General features: G+C 39.6%; 1 protein-coding gene across 25 annotated transcripts in view; it reads left to right on the plus strand.

Annotated features, from left to right (window-relative positions):
• The window catches only part of GREB1L (GREB1 like retinoic acid receptor coactivator), a 334,722-nt gene that overhangs the window by 179,381 nt on the left and 130,317 nt on the right, over window positions 1-25,024 (plus strand). For 10 of the 25 annotated variants that reach the window (XM_054244041.2, XM_078347854.1, XM_078347851.1 and 7 more), the window contains 4 exons: window positions 5,429-5,604; window positions 6,431-6,539; window positions 12,903-13,068; window positions 13,602-13,799. In XM_054244041.2, the coding sequence (XP_054100016.2) occupies window positions 12,912-13,068; window positions 13,602-13,799 (355 nt within the window). In that variant the 5' untranslated portion in view covers window positions 5,429-5,604; window positions 6,431-6,539; window positions 12,903-12,911. The remainder of the gene's footprint in view (window positions 1-5,428; window positions 5,605-6,430; window positions 6,540-12,902; window positions 13,069-13,601; window positions 13,800-25,024) is intronic. The other 15 variants (XM_078347858.1, XM_078347857.1, XM_078347850.1 and 12 more) reach the window with 3 other exon arrangements.

Below are 25,024 nucleotides of genomic sequence, written 5' to 3' on the forward strand. Positions count from 1 at the left end.
GTAATTGTTTAATATTTTGGATTTGAGACTCTATGAAAACTGTGTTTGGTTTGTCTAGTAGTCATACATTCACTCTCATCAGGGAATATTTTTAATAGAGAAAGAGCATGTAAATAGAAAAAGTAACAAATAATTTTCTTATATAAAGAGTTTTATCACTGTAAGGGACAGTCAAAATCTATCCTATACATTCATTTTATAGATGAAGAAGCTGAGCTTGAGAGAGGTTAGGGGACTTGTCCAAGGTCACGTCAGTAGGGACACGGCCAGGCCTCTTAGAACTTAAGAAATCTTTTATCTCTAAATCATTGTACATTCTCTAGAGTTGTACTGTTCGGCGTGACAGCTAATAGCCACATGTAGCTATTTAAATTTAATTACAGCTGGGTGCAGTGGCTCACACCTGTAATTCCAACACTTTGGGAGGCCCAGGAGGGTAGATGGCTTGAGGCCAAGGGTTTGAGACTAGCCTTGCCAGCATGGTGAAATCCCATCTGTACAAAAAATACAAAAATTAGCCAGGCAGGTGGCACATACCTCTAGTCTCAGCTACTTGGGAGGCTGAGGCAGGAGGCAGGAGAATGGCTTGAACCTGGGAGGCAGAGATTGCAGTGAGCTGAGACTGTGCCACTGCACTCCAGCCTGGGCAACAAAGTAAGACACGGTCTCAAAACAAAAAAAAATTAATTACGATTAACTAAATTGAAATTTTAGTTCCTCAGTCACATTGGCCAAGTTTTAAGTGTTTAACTGCCACATGTGGCCAGTGTCTACCATATTGGACAGTCTAAAATGTGAATGTTTCCATTATCTTAGAAAATTCTGCTGGACAGTACTGTTATTGGTGTCAGAGTTTATCTCATGATTCATAGATATGATTGTAAAATTTATTAATAAATAAATAGTATATAGTGCCAAATAGCAGCCTTTGGAACTTTTACATTAGTACCCAACTCGCATAAAGGAAAGACTGCATCTTACTTTTCTTCATACCCTCAGTGTGGTACAATGCTAAAAAAATTTTTTTTAATTTAAAAATAGTTTGCTACTATTAGTACCAACATTTTCTGTACTTTTGTTTTCTGTGCCAGGCACTATTCTAAAAACTTATTACTGTATGTAAAATCTCATGTATTTTTACAAAAATCTATGAAATTGAAAGTACTATCGCTGTTTTACAGATGAGAGATTGAGTAATTTGCTCAATATACAGAGTAAGTGGGTACAGGATTTGAAATAAGGTCATTGGACTCTGAGTCAATGTAATTAATCCCTATGACAGTAGAATTTCTCTAAATGCTGGATGAATAATTGTTAAAGTTTAGAAAGTGACGTCTGTAAAGAAAAAGATAACAGAAAACTAGGAAATTGTACAAATTTGTCTTTTTAGTACTGTGCTTGACACACAGACAATACATTGTACCTTAGAAAGTATTTATCTGGGCTGGGTGTGGTGGCTCATGCCTCTCTGTAATCCCAGCACTTTAGGAGGCTGAGGTGGTTGGATTGTCTGAGGTCAGGAGTTGGAGACCAGTCTGGCCAATTTGGTGAAACCCCATCTATACTAAAAATACAAAAAAAATTAGCTGGGTGTGGTGATGTGTGCCTATAATCCCATCCTCCCCAGAGGCTGAGGCAGGGAATTGCTTGAACAAGGGAGGTGAAGGTTGCAGTGAGCTAAGATCACTGCACTCCAGCCTGGGCGACAGAGCAAGAAGACTCTGTCTCAAAAAAAAAAACAAAACAAAAACAAAAAAAGAAAAGAAAATATTTATCTGGGACCAAAAGAAACACACACACACACACACACACACACACACACCATACACACACACACACACACACACACACAAACAGGATGTATAATTCCCTCACTTTTTTGTTGTTGTTTCAAACAGCATGTTTTAGTAGAAAAGCATGCGCTTTTGAGTTTAAATTTAAATCCTTGTTTCACCATATACAAACTGGATGACCTTGGCTTGTTGCAGACCCTAAAGATCTGTCTCTTATTCTGACTCTGCATGTTTCCTTAGGGCATTTAACTTGCTCCTTGATCCTATAAATGGAAGTTGCTTTTGCAAGCTTGTCCAACCTGCAGCCCACCGGCCGCATGCAGCCCAGGATGGCTTTGAATCTGATCCAGTACAAATTTGTAAACTTCCTTAAAACATTATGAGATTTTTTTTTATGTGCATGTGATTTTTTTTTTAAGCTCATCAGCTATTGTTAGTGTATTTTATGTGTGGCTCAAATCAATTCTTTGTTTAGTGTGGCCCAGTACGGCTTTGAATGCTGTCCAACATACATTTGTAAACTTTCTTAAAACATTATGAGATTTTTTGCAATTTCTTTTCTTTTTTTTTTTTTTTTTTTTTGAGATGAAGCCTCGCTCTGTCACCCAGGCTGGAGTGCAATGGCATGATCTCGGCTCACTGCAATCTCCGCCTCCCGGGTTCAAGATTGTCTTGCCTCAACTTGCCAAGTAGCTGGGATTACAGGCATGCACTACCACACCCAGCTAATTTTTGTATTTTTAATAGAGACAGGGTTTTGCCATGTTGGTTAGGCTAGTGTCAAACTCCTGACCTCTGGTGATCTACCCGCTTCGGCCTCCCAAAGTGCTGGGATTACAGCCTTAAGCCACCGTGCCCAGCCTTTTTTTTTTTATTTTTTTCAGCTCATCAGCTATTGTTAGTGTATTTTATGTGTGGCCCAAGACAATTCTTCTTCTAGGGTAGCCCAGGGAAGGCAAAAGATTGGACACCCCTGTTCTAGAGGGATGACTAAATTCATTACATCATTTGGCAGGAATGCTTCCTAGGTGGTATGTGTGCTTCATATTGTCTCCACTGAGAAGGCACACAGCATCTCACTGCCTCACTTTTAGTGATGCTAAGCTCAACCAGTGGGTTCAGGAGGTGACAGTCTGATCTCTCCATTTTAAAGTTCCCCATTAACCTTCTGTCTCATGGTTTCACTTACTACCATTGCCTGCATGAATTACCATTGCCTATATAAATTACCATTAGCTGCATGAATTACCATTGCCTCTGTGAATTTTTCATTAGGGGTTCCAAAGTGGTAATTTTATAATTCTGTCTTTCTTCCCCCATTTTTTAGCTGGAATTCTTCATTTAAAAAAATTCAAACTCTCTCATGCCTATAATCCCAGCACTTTGAGAGGCCCAGGCAGGCAGATCATGAGGTTAAGAGATCCAGACCATCCTGGCCAACACAGTGAAACCCTGTCTCTACAAAAATTTTCTGGGCATGGTGGCATGCACCTGTAGTCCCAGCTACTCGGGAGGCTGAGGCAGGAGAATTGCTTGAACCCAGGAGGCGGAGGTTTCAGTGAGCCGAGATCGCGCCGCTGCACTCCAGCCTGGCGCCTGGTGACAGAGTGAGACTCTGTCTCAAAAAAAAAAAAAAATTCAAACTCAATAATCAGGACTGTTTGGTTACTTTGAAGTACAGAAAGAGCAGAATAAATGCTGTGCTCTTTTCTTTTCCTGCTTGTAGTGCTTTGTTTCTTTCCAAAAGGAGCCTTCGCTTTTTCTCCTTTAGTAGCAAAATTAATTTGTGAGTTTTTATATTTTAAATATGCTTCAGTCAGTTGCATTTATTCTCTCTTATGTTTGATTTTTCTTGTCTTTAGCCTATGGAAACCTTTCAAGTGGTCTCCTATGGTTTTTTTTAATTTAAAAAATTTTTTTATTTTGTTTGTTTTTTAGTTTGTGTGTAACTTTATTTTTTCTGGATGAATTTTTTTTATTTTTTGAAATGGAGTGTTGCTTGTGCTGCCCAGGCTGGAGTGCAATCGCGCGATCTCGACTCAGAGCAACTTCTGCCTCCTGGGTTCAGGCGATTCTCCTATCTCAGCCTCCCAAGTAGCTGGAATTACAGGCATGTGCCACCATACCTAGGTAAATTTTTTTTTGTAGTTTTAGTAGAGACGCTCGCAGTTTCTCCATATTGGTCAGGCTGGTCTCAAACTTCCAACCTCAGTTGATCTGTCTTCCTCGGCCTCCCAAAGTGCTGGGATTACAGGCATGAGCCACTGTACCTGGTCTCCTATGTCTTTTGACATGCTTCATTAGTTCTTTTTTTTTTGAGACAGAGTCTCGCTCTGTCGCCCAGGCTGGAGTGCAGAGGCATGATCTAAGCTCACTGCAACCTCGGCCTTCCAAGGTTCAAGCGATTCTCCTGCCTCAGCCTACCAAGTAGCTGGGATTACAAGTGCACACCACCACACCTAGCTTTTTTTTGGGACCAGGTTCTACTCAGTCACCCAGGCTGGAGTGCAGTGGCACAATCACGGTTCACTGCAGCCTCCACCTCCCAGGCTCAGACAATTCTCATGCCTCAGCCTTGCAAGAAGCTGGGACCACGAGCATACACCACCACACGCCCAGCTAATTTTTGTATTTTTTGTAGAGACAAGGTTTCGTTCATCATATTGCCCAGGCTCAACTATCTGCCTGCCTTGGCCTTCCAAAGTGCTGGGATTACAGATGTGAGCCACTGCACCTGGCCTTATTATTCTTGATAACCTTCTTTGGTTTCTGGTTCAGGATGTTCGAGGTTCATCTTGCGTATTCCCTGTCCCAGACTTGGAACTGGTCATACCTTTAAGAAATCTTGATTCCTTTCAGTGTGGAACGCTTTAGGCCACTACAATCAGAGTATAAGAAGTGATTTTTTATTTTTTTTTATTTTTATTTTTTGGAAACAGAGTCTCACTCTGTTGCCCAGGCTGGAGTGCAGTGGCTTGATCTCTGCTCACTGCAAACTTGGCCTCCTGAGTTCAAGCTATTTTTCCTGCCTTAGCCTGCTGGGACTACAGGTGCGCACCACCACACCCAGCTAATTTTTTTTTTTTTTTTTCAGTAGAGATGGGGTTTCACTATGTTGGCCAGGATGGTCTCAATCTCTTGACCTTGTGATCTGCCCAACTCAGCCTCCCAAAGTACTGGGATTACAGGTGTGAGCCACTGTGCCTGGCCTAGGAAGTGCTGATTAATAGTAATTGAATGTTACTGCTTCTCAGACTTTTCAGTAGACAAAGCTTAGAAATGCATGTTTTAAAACTGTTAAAACAATGAGTTATTACTGAGCATACATACATCCCCATCTACCTGTACCACAACTTAATTTGCTGTTAAAACCACACACTCCAAAGTGTGTCTTAAATTTAGTTTTCTTTTAGCTTGTACATGATCTTTCTTTTAAAAAAAGTCAGTGTTTTTTTGGTTCTTCGTTGTCATTTCCTTTTTAAAAATACTTTTAAAAATTAACATTTATTTGCTCCAAATAGTTGGTATTAAAAGAAACTTTTATTAAAACCCCAAGTGTAATACTTGAAAATATATTTATATTTAGTCAAAAGGGGAACTTTTTTCTTTTTCTTTTCTTTCTTTTTTTTTTCCAGACAGTGTCTCATTTTGTCACCCAGGCTGGAGGGCAGTGGCACGATCACAGCACACTTCAGCCTCAACTTCTGGGCTCAAGCAGTTCTCCCACCTCAGCCTCCTGAGTAGCTGAGACTACAGGAACGTGCCACCAATCTCGGCTAATTTTTGATGTGAGGAGTTTTTTAATAGAGAGGTAGGGTTATTTTGTTTTGGTTTTTAAAATCGTTACTTGACTTTGTGATTCTTAGGCTCATATCTTAAGTTAAAATTTACTCTTTAGCCTTCTCTTGCAACTGTGATACATAGAGATGAGGCCAACATCAGCAAACAAACATTTTCTTTTCTGATTTTTTTCTTTGGAGGTCGGCAATTTTGTAGTACATTGCAGAGTATCCATTTACTTACCCAATTGGGCCATCTTGGTAGGTGGTTTAGTTAACTTAATGGCCCAAGTGCCTGAGACAGCTGCTTCTGAGCCCAACTGATTGGGTTCCACCCTGTCTTACTTATTTCCTTGTAGTGTGATCTTAGTCAAGTTCCTTAACTTCTCTAAGCCTCAGTTATCTTGAAAATGTGAGTAGTAATAGCGCTTGCTTGGTGTTTAGTAAGCTGTCTATGCTACTCTTACAATCGTTGAAGGGATGCTTTCTTTCACGTTTCTTGACAATAACAACGACCACCACCACCACCACCCCTACCAACACCACCACCACCACCACCACTACCACCACCACCGCTACCACCATTATCACTACTACTAGTAATAAATACATCAGCTACTATTATATTAACTGCCGATAATGTCTACCATTGTAACACGTGCTTCACATACAACTTTAACTTTTTACAAATAAGACTATATATATTAAAAAAAAGACTATATATTCTGAAATTGAATGCTTTAGTTGTAAAAAATCTTTGAGAGTTAAAGGAAGATTTTATCACTGAGAAGGATGTTTCTTTCTCTCTGCTATATACTTTTTTTTTTTCTGAGACAGCGTTTCACTCTTGTTGCCCAGGCTTGAATGTAATGGCATGATCTTGGCTCACTGCAACCTCCACCTCCAGGGTTCAAGCAATTCTCCTGCCTCAGCTTCCTGAATAGCTGGGATTACAGGTATCTTACAGGTATCTGCCACCACACCTGGGTGTTTTTTTTTTTTTTTTTTGTGTGTGTGTGTGTGTGTGTGTGTGTATATATTTTTTTTTTTTTCTTTTTGAGACGGAGTCTTGCTCTGTCGCGAGGCTGGAGTGCAATGGTGTGATCTCAGCTCACTGCAAACTCCGCCTCCTGGGGTCAAGCAATTCTCTGCCTCAGCCTCCTGAGTACCTGGGATTATAGGCACCCACTACCACGTCCAGCTAATCCTTTGTATTTTTTGTAGAGATGGGGTTTAACCATCTTGGCTAGGCTAGTCTTGAACTCCTGACCTCGTGATCCATCTGCCTCAGCCTCCCAAAGTGCTGGGATTAAAGGCATGAGCCATCGCACCCAGCCTCTCTGCTGTGTACTTAATAAATACTATAGAAGTACAGTTTTAATAATAGAGTAATTATTAACTATGAAATCTTTCACAAAAAGGAAATGAAAATATTACACATCAAGGGTTACTGTCCCTCAGAGTGCATTACTACTCTTTTCCATTTTCTAAAGAAAAAGGAGAACTGAGGAGAGGCATGGAAGCATTAACAGGCACCTATTTCCCAAGCTACTCTTTTTTCTTTTTTTCCAACCTCTCCAGCCCCACTTCCTGAAGTGACCAGAGATAGAGGCTGCCTGTTTTACCCACATCCCCCTTCCGCAATTTTTCTTTCTATGGAAAAAGAGAAAGGGATAGAACAGAAAGGCTGCAAACCACAATGCTGTGGTGGTTTGTAGTTGATCCACTGCATTTTGAGCAATTAATTAGGGGTGCAGAAAGACTTGCTCGTATTTTTTGCTGTCTTTTTCTTAGACATTTTCTCAAAGTCACAAATGTGCTTGTTAGTATTTCAGAGGTCTGTAGTGCTGTGACAAAATATTTAATACAGTTTGTCCTTTTGTAATTTTACAATAAAAAATATGGAAAAGCGGCCAGGCGCGGTGGCTCACACCTGTAATCCAAGCACTTTGGAGGCCAAGGCAGGTGGATCACCCGAGGTTGGGAGTTCAAGCAATTCTCTGCCTCATCCTGACCAACATAGTGAAACCCCGTTTTTAAAATAAATAAATAAATAAATAAAATATATATGGAAAAGCAATGTAATGCAGTCTTATAAACTTGATGTCAGCTAGATACATAAATATGTAAGTATATAGTGGAAATCACAAGTTGACTTTCTGTCTTTTTTTTTTGTATGTCTTACAGTCTACAAAAGTGACATGAGATTTTTGGGTCCCTTAGTTCTTTGTTTTTGCTGCTTCTTTTTTTTTTTTTCCTTAAAAATAGGCCAGGTGAGGTGGCTTCTGCCTATAATCCCAGCACTTTGGGAAGCTGAGGTGGGTGGATCACCTGAGGTAAGGAGTTTGGTGATACCCCATCTCTATTAAAAATACAAAATTAGCTGGATGTGGTGGCACATGCCTGTAGTCCCAGCTACTCAGGAGGCTGAGACAGGAGAGTCCTTTGAACCCAGGAAGTGGAGGCTGCAGTGAGCCGAGATTATGCCATTGCACTCCAGCCTGGGAGACAGAGGGAGACTCCCTTTCAAAAAAAAAAAAAGGCTGGGTGCAGTGACTCATGCTTGTAATCCCAACACTTTGGGAGACCGAGGCTGCCAGATTACCTGAGGTCAGGAGTTTGAGACAGGCAGCTGACTTGGTGAAAACCCATCTCAAAAAAAAAAATAGAGACAATGTATCATTATGTTGCTGGTCTCAAACTTTTGGCCTCAAGCAGTGCTCCTGCTTTAGCCCTCTCAATGTGAATGGGATATAGGCACAAGTCACCACTCCTGTCCAGAAGTTGCCTTTCTTTTTGCATTTGATGTAATGACTAGTTTTGAAAAGTATCTTTTCATCTTCTACCTGAAGTCAGATTTATTCACATGGACTTCTAGTCAGGTGTTACACCATCTTAGGTATTGGGGCTCTTTGAGATTTAGAGGAAACGGAGCCTTGTGGATAATGGCCACAATTTCAGTGACCCTGAATATCATGCCATATGACATTTACAATATATTACACAGACATTTTTTTAAACTCCACCCTTCTTTTTTGGGTATCAGTGGGCTATCAAGGGTAGACCTCCATAGCACTAAAGAAGTCTGAGGTCAGTTATGTAATTCTTTACATTACCATTATCATTTTTTATTTTTTATTTTATTATTTTTTGAAACAGAGTCTCACTCTGTCACTCAAGCTGGAGTGTAGTGTCGTGATCTCAGCTGCTTCAGCCTCCACCTCCCCACTGTTCAAGTGATTCTCCTCCTGCCTCAGCCTCCTGAGTAGCTGGGATTAGAGGCATGCACCACCACACCCGGTTAATTTTTGTATTTTTAATAGAGACAAGATTTCGCCATGTTGACCAGGCTGGTCTGGAACTCGACCTCAGGTGATCTGCCCACCTTAGCCTCCCAAAGTGCTGGGATTACAGGCGTAAACCACTGTGCCCAGCCTATTCTTATTTATTTATATTTTTTATTTTAGTTTAGTTTTTGAGACGGAGTCTCACTGTGTCATCCAGGCTGGAGTGCAGTGGTGCAATCTTGGCTCGCTGCAACCTTGGGAGATTCTCTTGCCTCAGCCTTCTGAATAGCTGTGACTATAGAAGCACGCCACCTTGCCTGGTTAACTTTTTGTATTTTTAGTAGAGACAGAGTTTCACCATATTGGCCAGGCTGGTCTCGAACCCCTGACCTCAAGTGATCTGCCTGCCTTGGCTTCCTAAAGTACTGGGATTACAGGCATGAGCCACTGTGCCCAGCCACCATTATTATTTTTTAAATGCCCAGTTATATTTTTGTTTGGAATAGAGACAGCTAATTCCTTTTATTCTACCTAGTTTGAGCAGGGAATAGATACTTCCCATTGTCTTCATGTGAGTATTGCTAAAGCACTTGTAGGATTATGTATGTCTTCTGTAATGGTGAAACTCCATCACCCATTTTTAAATTAATTTTTTTTGTGGGGGCGACAGGATCTTGCTCTGTCTGGAGTACAGTGGCACAATCATAGCTCACTGCCGCCTCCAACTTCCTGAGTGCTGGGATTCTAGACATGAGCCACCAGGCTCAGTCTGATTTAATATTTGTATTAGTGTGATATTTATCTGTCCTTTATGTATGTTCTATCATATTGCTCCTCAAACTATAAGGTGAAGAGACTGAGATTATATGATCCTACATGTATAACTGGATGCTTTTTAAAAAAAAAATTAAACTAAAACAATCTGTAGGAGAATGCAGGTTTTCAAGACTTTCAATGATGAAGGGAAGATAACTTGTTGAAGTAGTGATAGATTAAGAGGCAGCAAGATTTCCAGACATTTGGTGCTCTGGAAAAAGGTTCACTTTTGAAGTTATTCCATTGTTCACAGATAAGCAATCCCATGGTTAACTGTGCTAGTTCCTAGTAGTTTTCTGTCTTTAGCCAAGAAGAAAGGTGAAGTGGTTGTTGGATTTTGACTTAGATGGCACAGAGATTTCTCTTCCAACTTCCACCCTGTTTTGATCATGTGTGATTGCTGTTGAAAAGTAAATTACTCTGAACCTCAAATTTTTTAAATGTTTGTAGTTGTACTGGTGGGGAGTCTTAGGAGCCTGGCCAAAAACTTGGTGTTTCAGGAACATTTCACTTGACAGACTTTGTTGATTTTCTATTTCATCTTTTAACTGGGTGCGCTCTCTCCCTGCACCCCCCAAATATATGGCAACATATATAAGCAACTTGTAATTGGGTATTTTACATTTTGAGTATATACTTTGGTAAAAAAATAAAAAAACAAACCTAGAAATTTAAGTTCATGGCATTTTGTTTTTATTACCTATTAGAGAAAAGTTGCCAAAGTAGGTTTCTGGCTTTTTCTCTAAATCGTAGGAATCTCTAATAAAGCTTTGACAAACCCAGCCACTCTGGGAAATCACTGAATACTACTCACTGCCACCAGGAATCATATCAGAAGTCTTCTTTGCTATGAAAAAGTAGCTCAGGGGCACCAAAATCTTCTATAGAGCTTTAGTGTGTGAGTCTGGGAAACTTGAGATAGAGTGGTAGATTGCTGTGCATCACCTCTTCTCTGCTCATGAGTGGGCACGCTGGATGTTGGTGCCCTTTTCTGATGAGCACAGGTGCATCCTCAGGGTTCTTCTCAACCAGTCCTCAAGGGACTCTCTCCAGGGAGTTAATCAGAGTTGGCATTCCAGATAAATATTAAATTCTATCCCCCTCTTTGATACAAGGTGGCGGGGGGGCTAAGATACTCTCAGAATTACCTGTCTTGAAATGAGATTTACCCAAGCTGAGGCTCTACAATAAGAGTGCAGGCTTTGTCACTACATGGCTAGATACTGAGTCCTGGCTCCATCACTTATTAGTTGAATGGTAGTGAACTGGTCACTTTGTTTCTTCAAGTTTTGATTTTTTTTGTTTTGTTTTCCAATCTGGGAAGTGGAAAGAGGGCATACCTGCTTCAGAATACTGATTCAATACAACAATTTTTATAAAGTGCTTAGTAAACTATCTAGCCCAATAGTTCTCAAACTGTTAGTATCAGAACCCATTTATACTGTTAAAGATTATTGAGAACCCCATAGAATTTTTGTTTATTAAAAATTAAAACAAAAAATTTAAAACTATATAGTACTTTTAGAAATTATAATAAAACCCCACTATATTTGAACATAGATAGCATATTTTATGAAAAATGATTGTATTTTCCAAAGACAAGTTAGTGAGTAGCTTACATGCTTCTGCATTCAACCAGCTGCAATATCACACATCCTGCTGATTGTGGAAAATTCCACATACACATATGAGTGAATCAGAGTGAAAAAGGCAAATAATAGCCTAGTAGTTAGTGAGATGATGTGCCCAGGAATGGACAGCTGACCCATTTCTATGAGATTCCAGGAAAAGTTTTCTGGGAAGAAGCCTTCTATTCCAAATAAAAAGACCAAGGTTTCTAAAAAGAAGGCTCTTTGCCCTTTTGATTATTTGGAACGTAGACATGATACCTTAGTTTGTTACAGCTGTTTGGGGACAAGAATGAGAGTAAAAGTCAACACATTCAGGATGATGAAGCAGAATGATAGAAAGAGCTCTGTTCTTGAGAGCACTGTTGAACAGCTGAACCAGCTCCCACAGCCTTACCTACCAGCTTTGAACAAAAAATAAATTTTTTAAATAGTTGGAAAATAGTTTTGGCTGGGTGCGTTGGCTCATGCCTGTAATCCCAGCACTTTGGGAGGCCCAGGCAGATAGAATCACTTGAGGTCAGGAGTTCGAGACCAGCCTGGCCAACATGGGGAAACTGTATCTCTACTAAAAATACAAAAATTAGCCAGGTATGGTTCTGTGCACCTGTAGTCCCAGCTACTTGGGAGGCTGAAGAGAATTGCTTGAACCTGGAAGGTGGAGGTTGTAATGAGCCAGGATCGTGCCACTGCACTCTAGCCTGGGCAACAGAGTGAGACTGTGTCTCAAAGAAATACAAAATAGAAAATAAAAGTTTTGACTTCATGGACCATTGAAAGGGTAGGGTCTTGGCCCCACCCCAACCCCCAAGACCCTTTGAGAATCATTAGTCTAGCCAGTAGTTGTCACCCAGTAAATTGTAGTTAGTATTGTTATATATGGAAATTTTTATAACCAGCAAGTACTATAGTATAGCTATATAAATATTAATGGTGAGAAGTAAAGGTCATGGCTTCAAAGCTTTTTACTATATACTTTTTGAAGGGTCCCAAATAAGACTGTACTTCAGATGAAGCAAAAGAAACAACAGTGTTTTTCAAATACTAGTAATACATAAATGAATTCTTTGAGTTTAAAAGGCTCAAATCTTGCTTTCAGAAATTTGTTAAATATGCAATCATAAAGTTTTCATTTTTTTCCCAGAAGAGAGGCTTTTTCTCCCATCTGGAGTCATAAATCTTTGTAAAGAGAAAATTCATTTCTTATTCTGAAACCACTGATAACATTTCTAGGGAATTATAGTAGCCTCCTTCTATAAAGGTGATGTGGCTGCGTCATTAACCAGATTGGGATTCGTGATTGGAAGGTCAGTCTTGATTTACCAGTTGGAGAGCCTTGACTTAAGCATTTATTACTGTTATAGATACAAGATTCCTTAAAGGGGCCTTTTGAGTTGGGTTTGGGTGTAGAGACAAAAAGCACAAATGATATGATAACAAGTAATTTAAATAAGTTGTCTTAAGATATCTGGGTAGTTCGTATAGTTCACATCTTAAGATGTATGAACATAGTTTATATTAATTCTACCTGTACTTTGAGACATATAACCTCTAACCATATCAATTTTATCCTTTCTTCTTTTTCTTGGGGGTGGGTAGGTGTAGATCATGGGGAATTCATATGCTGGGCAACTGAAATCTGCTCGATTTGAGGAAGCTCTCCACAACTCCATAGAAGCCTCTCTCAGATGTAGTAGTGTGGTACCACGGCCAATTTTTTCCCAGCTATACCTGGACCCTGACCAGCATCCTTTCTCATCTGCAGGTAAGTTTCTCAATCACACACATTTCTGGCCTCCTTTTTTAAAAAGTGGGATTCTTCTTTTAGATGTGAGGATTCCAAATCTTGGGACCTCTGAGATAAATTGGCTAAATGTTAGAAAATGCTAGACTTCGACTGAACGCAGTGGCTCACACCTGTAATCCCAGCACTTTGGGAGGCTGAGGTGGTCAGATCACCTGAGGTAGGGAGTTTGAGACCAGCCTGACCAACATGGAGAAACCCCATCTCTACTAAAAATACAAAATTAGCAGGGTGTGGTGGCACATGCCTGTAATCCCAGCTACTCAGGTGGCTGAGGCAGGAGAATCGCTTGAACCCGATAGGCAGAGATTGCGGTGAGCCAAGATGGCATTATTGTACTCCAGCCTGAGCAACAATAGTGAAACTCCATCTCAAAAAAAAAAGGAAAGAAATAAAATGCTAGACTTCTTTTCTTCAAATATGTCTTTGAGAACTGTGCATTTTTCCATAAGCATCTTTTTATTAAATCTGTTACGATTTATTTGCTAACCCAGATGTCAAACCCAAGGTGGAGGATCTGGACAAAGATTTGGTACACCGCTACACTCAGAATGGGAGTCTGGATTTTTCTAACAGTCTAACAGTTAATGAAATGGAAGATGATGAAGATGATGAAGAAATGTCTGATTCAAACAGCCCACCAATTCCCTATTCACAAAAACCTGCCCCAGAAGGATCTTGCACTACAGATGGTGGGTTTCAGTTGTTTTCTTTTCACTATTTTCTCTCTAATATTGTCTGACATATTTCTAATTACATGTGGTGCTCAAGGCTGGAAACTAGTAATTATGGTATGGAGAGGAATGAGGAATTACTATGTTCTCACTCACATTATCTCATCACTTCCCAACAGATGTCTGTAAGAAAGACAAGTATTATCCCGGCCGGGCACAATGGTTCATGCCTGTAATCCCAGCACTTTGGGAGGTTGAAGTGGGCAGATCACCTGAGGTCAGGAGTTCAAGACCAGCCTGACCAACATGATGACACCCCATCTCTACTAAAAATACAAAAATTAGCCAGGCATGGTGGCACATGCCACTAATTCCAGCTACTCAGGAGGCTGAATGAGGCAGGAGAATCGCTTGAACCCAGGAGGCAGAGGTTACAGTGAGCTGAGATTGTGCCATTACCCTCCAGCCTGTCTCAAAAAAAAAATAGACAAGTGTTATCATCTCATCTTATAGATAGAGACTGAGATAGTCTCTTGCAAAGTCAATTCTAAACCCAGGTCAAGGCTTTTCCAGTATTCCAAGAACTTTCTGCAAGAATGCTACTATTTTAGGACCTTTTATAGTGTTCCCTCTTCTACTTCTTTCTATTCCACCCCTACCCTGCAAACAATCAGAAAGATTAGATGTTTCGTATTTACCTTTTACATTTATTTTGAACACTCATCAAATACAGAGGATTAAAATATTTTATACACATAAATATGGCCAGGTGACGAGGCTCATGCCTGTAATCCCAACAATTTGGGAGGCTGAGGCAGGTGGCTTACAAGGCCAGGAGTTTGAGACCAGCCTGGCCAATATGGTGAAACCCCATCTCTAATAAAAATATAAAAATTAGCTGGGTGTGGTGGCAGGTGCCTGTAGTCCCAGCTACTCAGGAGGCTGAGGCAAGAGAATCACTTGAACTAAGGAGGCCGAGGTTGCAGTGGGCCAAGATTATGCCACTGCAGTCCAGCCTGGGTGACAGAGTCAGAGTCTGTTTCAAAAAAAATAAAATTAAATAAGTAAAAAAATAAATATTATGAATGTAAAAAATTTCTCTTTAGAGGATTAAAATGTGTATATTTTGATAGCCCCTTTTTATTTATTAGGGTCAACCTCCTCTTCCATCAAAGCTTCATACTTTATAAGAAAATGCTAGTGTAAAGCATTTCCAGTATTTCATGGTTTTGGTGATATCATAACTTAAATTACACTCTCTTCCCTCTTTTTAATAGTTTAGTGTTGTATTTTCTGACCATCCCAGCCTAATTAGTTCATGAATAATACTTTATCCAGATTACTAGAGTATTATTCTTATACTCAGAATGACTTGGACCTGGGATGATTTCACTGCATGAAAATTTTGGAGTGCGGGAAATGGGAGGGGAAGAAAAGAGATACAATTTCCAGAGCATTCCTCTTACAAAGCTTGAAGTGCAAATAATTGGAGAAAAACTAGAGGTTCAAATGTGGAAAGTCGGCTGGGTACGGTGGCTCATGCCTGTAATCCCAGCACTTTGGGAGACCGAGGCAGGTGGAACACCTGAGGTCAGGTGTTCAAGACCAGCCTGGCCAACATGGTGAAACCCTGTCTCTACTAAAAAACAACAACAACAACAAAATTAGCCAGGCATGATGGCATGCACCTGTAATCCCAGATACTCAGGAGGCTGAGGCGGGAGAATCACTTGAAATCGGGAGGTAGGGGTTGCAGTGAGCTAAGACTGCACCATTGCACTCCAGCCTGGGCAAAAAGCGAAACTCCATCTCAAAAAACAAAACAAACAAACAAAAAAAGAAAATGGAAAGCCAGAAAGCCCTGCTTGGGAATTTTATCTTCTCTTGACTTTTTTTTCTTTTCTTGTTTTGGACAATGTGATAAACAGTAAGGGAGTCAAAATCCCCTACCTAGGAGGTAAGGAGACCTGAATAATTCTCCTGGTAGCTTATAAGTGCCCAATTCACTGAAGATGGGCTCTAGAAATTAGTACTGTGGTCCTGCCCATAGCACATTATTCCTTAGGAATTTGCTTCTGCTTATGATTGTCCAAACTTAATATAATATATATGGATTTATTCATTATTGACATAATTCAGGACTTTAAGCCTGTAGAGGTTTGGGAGGTGACTACCATTATGTTTTTTCTTACTTGCTTTATGTCTATCTTCATGCCTTTTATTTAATTGGGCTGTAAACTCATTTATCAGGTAACTGGAAGATGAAATAGTGCTTAAAATGTTGGATTCCCATTGAGAATCTTGTTATGCATGAGTGTTACATAGAGTAAAAGCTTTAGAAGATAATTTTCAAATATCTAATTTTATACCAAAAAATGGGAGAGAGGTTCCCATTTTTCCTGTGCTCTGGGTATGTTTTAAGTTTGCCTTGCAGGGTATCTGCCACTGGTGTTATTTATAACCAGGTATGGAAAGCTGTTTAGTACCCACCAAGATATAAACTCAGTGATCTAGAGATAGCCAGTATTTCTTAAACTTTAAAACAGGAGAGTATGAGAAGTATATAGGAAGAGTACTAATATTTTAAAGGTAAAGGAGGTACAATTTTTTTTTAAGCATCCCACTCAAGTTCAAGATTTAGATTCCAAGACAATCCAAAACCACTAGTCCTACACTTAGATTCCTGTATCTGCTACTTTCGTTTTTTTGTTTTTTTTTTTTCTTTTATCTTTTTTAGCCCTGTCTGCAGGATGGAGTGCAGTGGTGCAGTCTCAGCTCACTGCAAACCTCTGCCTCCTAGAGCTATTCTCTTGCTTCAGCCTCCCAAGTAGACCACACCCAGCTAATTTTTGTATTTTTAGTTTCACTATGTTGGCCAGGGGTGGTCTCTATCTCTTGACCTTGTGATCCCCCGCCTCAGCCTCCCAAAGTGCTGGGATTACAAATTTTGATTCTTATAATTAATGTCCATCGTTTGTTTTCCCCTTTGAATTAACCCGAGGGAAGGCATTTAAAACAAAAAGTTTATTACTTAATTTGGTAGTTTATAGTTTGAAGGTAGTGCTTTTTTTTTTTTTTTTTTGAGGCAGAGTCTCACTTTGTCACCAAGTCTGGGGTGCAATGGCGCTATCTCAGCTCACTGCAGCCTCCGCTTCCCAGGTTCAAGCAATTCTCTGCTTCAGTCTCTGGAGTAGCTGGGATTACAGGCGCCCGCCACTATGCCTGACTAATTTTTGTATTTTTAGTAGAGACGGGGTTTCACCATCTTGGCCAAGCTGGTCTTGAACTCCTGACCTCATGATCCAACAGTCTTGGCTTCCCAAAGTGTTGGGATTATAGGTGTGAGCCACCTTTCAATTGGGTTCATTCTAAGATAGTTTTAAGAGCCTTCTTTCTCAAAGGGAGAACAGTTCTGAAATTTTCCTTATGAAAATGGCAATGAAATAGGGCACTCTACTGCCTGGACTTATTTAAGCATACTGCCTTCCCTTTGTGGGAAATCCCCTGTTTACCTAAGGCTTAAAGAAAGGTAAAGCTATTTTTAGAGGCAATTTAGATAAGCAAATACTTAACACCTGATGGGCTCTGGGGTTTGCCATTCAGATGTAAATTTTGGTTGCTAATTTCTTATGTAAATTATTGGAATAGTGTAGGTTTCTACCCTGCTGGGAGGCAGTTGATTGTCCAGAGGGGTAAAGGACAACCAAATTTTAGGCCTCCAAATACTGCTTTGATTACTTTAGTTTGTGTTTATAGCTGTTTCTGTAAACTTTTCCCTGCCCCCTTTTAGTTTACTCTGTAACCTTCAAGTTGGAGATAATTAGAGAATGCAAATCTGTTTCTGTGAAGTGAAATCTTCGGCTGTTTTCTTAAGGAAATGCAGATGAAGTTTATAAAGAAGACCTGTCTACTCTTATTCCTTTAAAAAAAGTTAAAATCATTCGCTCTGCAAGAGACTTGGTTTTAGGACAACATTTCAGTGTTATCTTCAGAAAATGAAATTATTTCAGAACAGATTTTTCAAATAAATTATTTGTATACCTGTATCAATAACTTATGTTTCTTTGCTTGTAGACCATAAACAGGCTTAGATCCTTCCTTAGGGTACTCTTAACCAGATCTTCTCATACCCTCTGAAAGAAAGATCTTGTCAGTCCTTCAGGGAATTACCCTGCTGGGGAGTCCTAAGGTTTTGTTTTTGTTTTTCATTTAGTTTAAGGTTTTAATAGAAATTTAATATCTGATATTTATTAGATTAGTACTCAGACATATTTCTAGTAGTGGGAAATAGAACTACTTGTCACACTGGATAGTGGGATCCTATAAGTATTGAGATACAGTATTTCATAGATTTTGTTTTTAGCTGTCCACTCTTTTTTACAGATGCACACAGCTTATTTTCCATCTGGAAAAGCTAAATTAAATATCTCTCTTTGCATACTGTTTTTACTATCGTAGTGATCCTTGACAATATATTTTGTCTATCATTAGCTGATCTGAATCTAAGCAATGAGGATTTGAGGGAAACAGTAAATAGATATGTACTTTACAGAAAAAGACCAGTCCCTTGGCAGGTGAACTTATTCCTAGAATAACTACAGACTGAATTTATAAACTTTTGCTTGACTTAATGACTGCTTTTGGCCTTGAATTGATTTCTTCTGGACTCTGTTCCTAGACCCAGCCTTGCTGTCTCTTTCTTTCCTATTCTGTTCTTAATTAAATTGCCTGTATGCCTTGTGTTGGCAAATAGCTACATGGTAAAAAGATAAAATAGAACTATTTTATTTTATTTTTGAAGAACAGCTTTAAATTTATGAAAGTTAAGAAAATAGTGCGGTTTCTATATATCCCCACTCAGTTTGTCCTATTTTTAAATCTTTGTATAGGACATTTGCTACAATTAATGAGCCAATACTAATACATTTTTATTAATTTTAATAACAACTAAAGTTCACAGTTCAAGTTCCTTGGTTTTTTCCTAATATCCTTTTTCTGTTCCAGTATCCCATCCAAGATATGACATCAGGTTTAATTGTTAGGTCTCCTTAGGTGCCTTTTGGCTATGACAGTTTCTCAGACTTTCCTTGTTTTTGTTTGGTTGGTTGGTTTTTTCTTCAGACAGAGTTTCGCTCTTGTTGCCCAGACTGGAATGCAATGGCATGATCTCGGCTCACCGCAATCTCTACCTTCCGGGTTCAATCAATTCTCCTGCCTCACCTTCCCAAGTAGCTGGGATTACAGGCATGCACTACAATACCTGGCTAATTTTGTATTTGTAATAGAGACAGGGTTTCTCCATGTTGGTCAGGCTGGTCTCAAACTCTGGACCTCAGGTGATCTGCCCGCCTCAGCCTCCTAAAGTGCTGTGATTACAGGTGTGAGCTACTGCACTCAGCAGGCTTTCCTTGCTTTTGATGACCTTGACAAATTTGGGGAGTATTAGGCATATGGTAGGAAACCCCCCATTAGAATTCATCCGATGTTTTTCTCCTTATTCGATTGGGGTTATAGGATCTGGGGAGGAATATCACAGAGGTAAATATTTATTATTCTTTCAAGGATACATACTGTCAACATGGTTTATCACTGATTGCTGTTGACCTTGGTCACCTGGCTGAGGGAGTATCATCTCCACTCTCCTTCCGCTGCATACTGTGGAAGGAATCCCCAGCTCAAGCTTAAGAAGCAGGGAGTTAGACTCCACATCCTTGAGGGCAGACTATCTACGTAAATTATTGGAAAATCTGCATGGGAATTCATCTCTTCTCTCCCATTTACTGATGCATTCAGTAATTTGTTTATGTCATTATAGCCATAAATGCCTACATTTACTTTATGTTTATAATCCAATACTAATTTTGTTGCTCAAATTGTTCAGTTTTGGACATTGGGAGCTCTCAGTTCTTGAACCCTTTTTACAAATCCCCATCATATGGAGTGGATTTAATTTTTTTTAGCATCAAATAGGAGATTTTCTCTATTCATTGTCACAGATACCTCTTGACATGTTTTTTGTGAAGGAAGCTAGAAACACACCTCTTGTAGAATATAGTAATTGTTTAATAATTATTGCTTTTGACCTCTAGGTGTCCTCATAACATAAGCGGGAAAACCCTCAAAGATTGTAGTACTAAAAACTATTTGTTTGGACTGTGTGGTTTTCATTTTGCCACAGAAATTGCTCCGAAATAATCTGTCTTCCCTAGAAAATCCTGCTTTCCTCAGGCCTTCTTCACACTAACTGTGCCTTCTCTACTGTATCCCTCTTTAACCCAGACCAAAATTGTAACTTTTCCCTCTTAGGCTCCCTTTTGCAATACATTGCTTGAGAAATCACAACAGAAATGTCAGACTGTGAGCATGGATTACTTTTGCAGCTTGCCAACACTTCAATTTTAAGGACTCATTAGCAAGTATGAAATAGGTGAATACCAACACAGTCAATGGCTGGCAGGGGCTAGTGTATCAAATGATGCTCAGAAGTCAATCTGAAAAGGCCACAGGAAGTCAAGTGACAGGACCCAGCAAAAATAGGCAAGGAAGAATTTATAGGGGAGTTCTCCATCAGACTAGAGGGAAGTGAAACAGTATACAGTCATGCGCCAAATAACACCATTTCAGTCAATGACTGACTGCATATACTACATTGGTCCCATAGGTTTCAAAGCTGAAAAATGTCTGCTGCCTGATGACATTGTAGCCATCCTAAAACAGTGCAATGCATTACTTATGTGTTTGTGGTGATGCTGATGTAAAGAAATCTGCACTACCAGTCATATAAAAGTATAGCACATAGAATTAGGTGTAACACATAATACTAGGTAATAAGCGACTATGGGCCGGGTGTGGCGGCTCACACCTGTAATCCCAGCACTTCGGGAGGCTGAGGCAGGTGGATTATGGGGTTGAGAGATTGAGACCATTCTGGCCAACATGGTGAAACCCCATCTCTACTAAAAATACAAAAATTTGCTGTTGCGTGCCTGTAGTCCTGACTAGGAGGCTGAGGCAGGAGAATCACTTGAACTTGGGAGGTGGAGGTTGCAGTGAGCTGAGATCGCACCACTGAACTCCACTCCAGCCTGGCGACAGAGTAAGACTCCGTCTAAAAAAAAAAATTAAAAAATAAATGACTATGCATGTCATTTTAGAGTGCACTCCTACTTATTAAAACAAAATGTACTGTAAAACAGCCTTGGTCAAGTACTTCAGGAGGTATTCCAGAAGATGGCATTATTGTCATAGGAGATAACAACCCCAAGCATGTTATTGCCCTGAAGACCTTCCAGTGAGACAAGACGTGGAGGTGGAAGACAGTGATCTTGACGATCCTTACCCTTTGTAGGCCTAGGCTAATGTGTGTGTTTGTACCTTAGTTTTTAACAAAAAAGTTTAAAAAGTAAAAAAAAAAAAGTTTCAATACAAAAAAGCCTTATAGAATAAAGACATAAGAAAGAAAACTTTCTTATACAGCTGTACAATATGTTTGTGTTTTAAGTGTTATTATGAGTCAAAAAGGTTTTTAAAAGTTAAAAAGGTTATAAAGTTAAAAAGTTAAGGTAAGCTAAGGTTAATTTATATTGAAGAAAGAAAAAATTTTAGTAAATTTAGTGTTGGCTAAGGATACAGTGTTTATAAAGTGTATACTAATGTCCTAGGTCTTCACATTCACTCATTACTCACTCACTGACTCACCCAGAGCAACTTCTAATCCTGCAAGCTCTGTTCATGGTAAGTGCCCTATACAGTGTGTCATTTTTATCTCTTGTATCGTGTTTTCACTGTGCCTTTTCTGAAAATACTTAACCATCTTGTTACAACCGCCTATATTGAGTAATGAGTACAATAGCATGCTATCCAGGTTTGTAGACTTAGGGGCAAGAGGCTCTACCATCTGGGTGTGTGAAAGTACATTCTGTGATGTACACACAACAATATCATGTCTTAGAATGCATCCATGTGGTTAAGTGATGAATGACTGTATATGAATCAGACAGGTGTTTTTTTGTTTGTTTGTTTTTGAGATGAAGTCTCTCTCTCACCCAGGCTAGAGTGCTGTGGCATAATCTCTGCTCACTCCGCCTCCCAGGTTCAAGTGATTCTCCTGCCTCAGCCTCCCAAGTAGCTGAGATTACAGGCACCTACCACCAAACTTGGCTAATTTTTATAATTTTTGCTCTATGTCATGGAACAGTTTTAGGCTGCTGTTTGTAGGTAATTGCCTATAGAGTTGAAAGAGGTAGTGTTTTCTTCCTCATGTATGAAAAGCCAAATTGGATTATAGTCACTAAATTTTACCTTTTTAGCACTTGTTTTTTGGTGTCCTGGAAAAACATATTGATTCATTTTATATACAATCTTTTTCTTTTGAGATGGTTATAAAGTTAAAAAGTTACAGTAAGCTACAGGAGTCTTGCTCTGTTGCCAGGCTGGAGTGCAGTAGTAGCATGATCTTGGCTCACTGCAACCTCCGCCTCCCTGGTTTAAGCGATTCTCCTGCCTCAGCCTCCTGAGTGGCTGGGACTACAAGCATGCGCCACCACGCCCAGCTAATTTTTGTATTTTTAGTACAGATGGGGTTTCACCATGTTCGCCAAGATGGTCTCCATTTCTTGACCTCATGACTTGTCTGCCTCCACCTCCCAAAGTGCTGGGATTACAGGCATGAGCCACCATGCCTCGCCTTATATAAAATCTTTTAAGTTGTTGAGTGAGTGTGGGGAATGAATTTAACTTTTGTATCTAGTAAAGAGCTTTTAAAAATAGATTATAGTTTCCCTGAAAATATGCTCCCCCCAAAAGCAAATTAGGCACATTTATAAAATTACTCTTTCTGTATTATTAACACAGAAAGTTTTCTGAGTTTCCCATCTTTAACCAACAGCCTGTTATGTGTACAAATTAAGCAATAGGTCAATACATATGACTGAAAATGAAAACAATTTGAACTTGTATGACAGGCAAAACCACACATATAAGTCAGCTGGTTTCTATTAACCTATGTGTGTTAAATGAAAGGCCCTTAGAACACCTGTTTTAAAAGTAGGATATTTAGACTATTGATTCATTTTTAGAAATTGATAGTGATACCTATTTAACTTTCATTTATTCCCAAGTATCTTGGAACTTTTTTTAATGAATCCCTGGGAATTTACCACTTACTGAAAAATGCCGAATTAGATGATCTTGAGGTTCCACATAACATAATTTGCAAATTGATACAGATGCGTGGTTCCATCTGGTTTACTTTTTCTAATATAGAGTGAGTCAGTATTGCAGAAATATTGCATTACTACTATTTGGTGACAGAGACAGCTCCCCAGGCATCCTGCTTTCCTTTTTTTTTTTTTTTTTTTTTGAGACGGAGTTTCACTGTTGTTACCCAGACTGGAGTGCAATGGCATGATCTCGGCTCACCGCAACCTCCGCCTTCTGGGTTCAAGCAATTCTCCTGCCTCAGCTTCCCAAGTAGCTGGGACTACAGGCGTGCACCACTATGCCCAGCTAATTTTTGTATTTTTAGTAGAGATGGGGTTTCACCTCATTGACCAGGATGGTCTTGATCTCTTGACCTCGTGATCCACCCGCCTTGGCCTCCCAAAGTGCTGGGATTATAGGCGTGAGTCACTGTACCCAGTCTCCTTTTTTTTTTTGAGACATAGTTTTGCTTTTCTTACCCTGGCTATGGTGCAATGGCACGATCTTGGCTCACTGTAACCTCTGGCTCCCAGGTTTAAACCATTCTCCTATCTCAGCCTTCCAAGTAGCTGGGATTATAGGCATGTGCCACCATGCCTGGCTAATTTTTATATTTTTAGTAGAGACAGAGTTACCATGTTGGCCAGGCTGGTCTCTAACTTCAGACCTCAGGTGATCTTCCCTCCTTGGCCTCCCAAAGTGCTGAGATTACAGGCGTGAGCCACCAGGCCTGGCCTGCATCCTGCTTTCCTTTAATAGGACAACCATGAACTAAATTGATGTCTGTAAATCTATGTTTACTGTCTATATGCAAATTAGTAACTCCTTTGATTAAAATAAATTAGTGTTTCTTTCAGTACTTTAATATGACTCCTAAATTTCATATTTTAGAATTTGATGAAGAAGTCTGTGTTCACCCCTCATCGTTTGAGCAATGTAGTAATTGTTCTTAGCTTCTCTTTTGCTACATTCAATAGTATGCTTTTTGTTTGTTTTCACTGTGGCAGACTTCTTCTTTCTTACATCACCGAGCATTACTGAACTTATTATGTAATCTTGGACAAGTTTCCTAACCTTTATGAACCTCAGTTTCTCTGTCTATGTAAAGGAGATAGTACCTGTCTTAAGCATTGAGAGGATTAAATAAGATAGTCTATATAGTAGCACTGTGCCTGGCTATGGCAAGTGCTCCATAAGTTTTAGCTGCCATCATCATCGTCATCGTCATCATCATCAATTCCCAGCTTCCAAACCTGTGAGTCCTGTTTCTTATCAGGGTTAGGCACAGCAGATGTTTTTTTTCTTTTTTCCAAAGGATTCCAGGTACCCATAGGCTCCAAAAAATGTTTGTAAACTAAGTAATATGACCCACATGTTTAATGACTATTTTCTAAATAAATATAGATGATATCTTGAACAAATGAAGATTCATTTAAAATTGCTAAAGAATTCATAAGTTTTTATATTTTTTTCTTAATTCAAGAACTTTTAGAGTTAAATTGACTTTTAGAGTTTAAATTGACTTGTTAATCTTAAAGAGGGATCTATAAGCTTCAAATGATTGACCCTGTATTCTTTATCATTTTATTCTTTCTTCTGTTGACTTCTCCGAGTTCTATTAGGCTTGCTTTTGATGTTTGACAACCAAAACAATATGGTAAATTTAATATACCCCACAGCTTCATCCATTTTTTAAAATTCAAATTGTAATTTTTTTTCTTTTTCTTTTTTTTTTTTTTTTGAGATGGAGTTTCGCTCTTGTTACCCAGGCTGGAGTGCAATGGCGTGATCTCGGCTCACCGCAACCTCTGCCTCCTGGGTTCAGGCAATTCTCCTGCCTCAGCCTCCTGAGTAGCTGGGATTACAGGCACGCGCCACCATGCCCAGCTAATTTTTTGCATTTTTAGTAGAGACGGGGTTTCACCAAACTGACCAGGATGGTCTCGATCTCTTGACCTCGTGATCCACCCGCCTCGGCCTCCCAAAGTGCTGGGATTACAGGCTTGAGCCACCACGCCCAGCCCCCAGTTTTTTTTCTTTAA

The sequence above is a fragment of the Callithrix jacchus genome, chromosome 13 (genome assembly GCF_049354715.1).
Source record: "Callithrix jacchus isolate 240 chromosome 13, calJac240_pri, whole genome shotgun sequence".
NCBI lineage: Eukaryota > Metazoa > Chordata > Mammalia > Primates > Cebidae > Callithrix > Callithrix jacchus.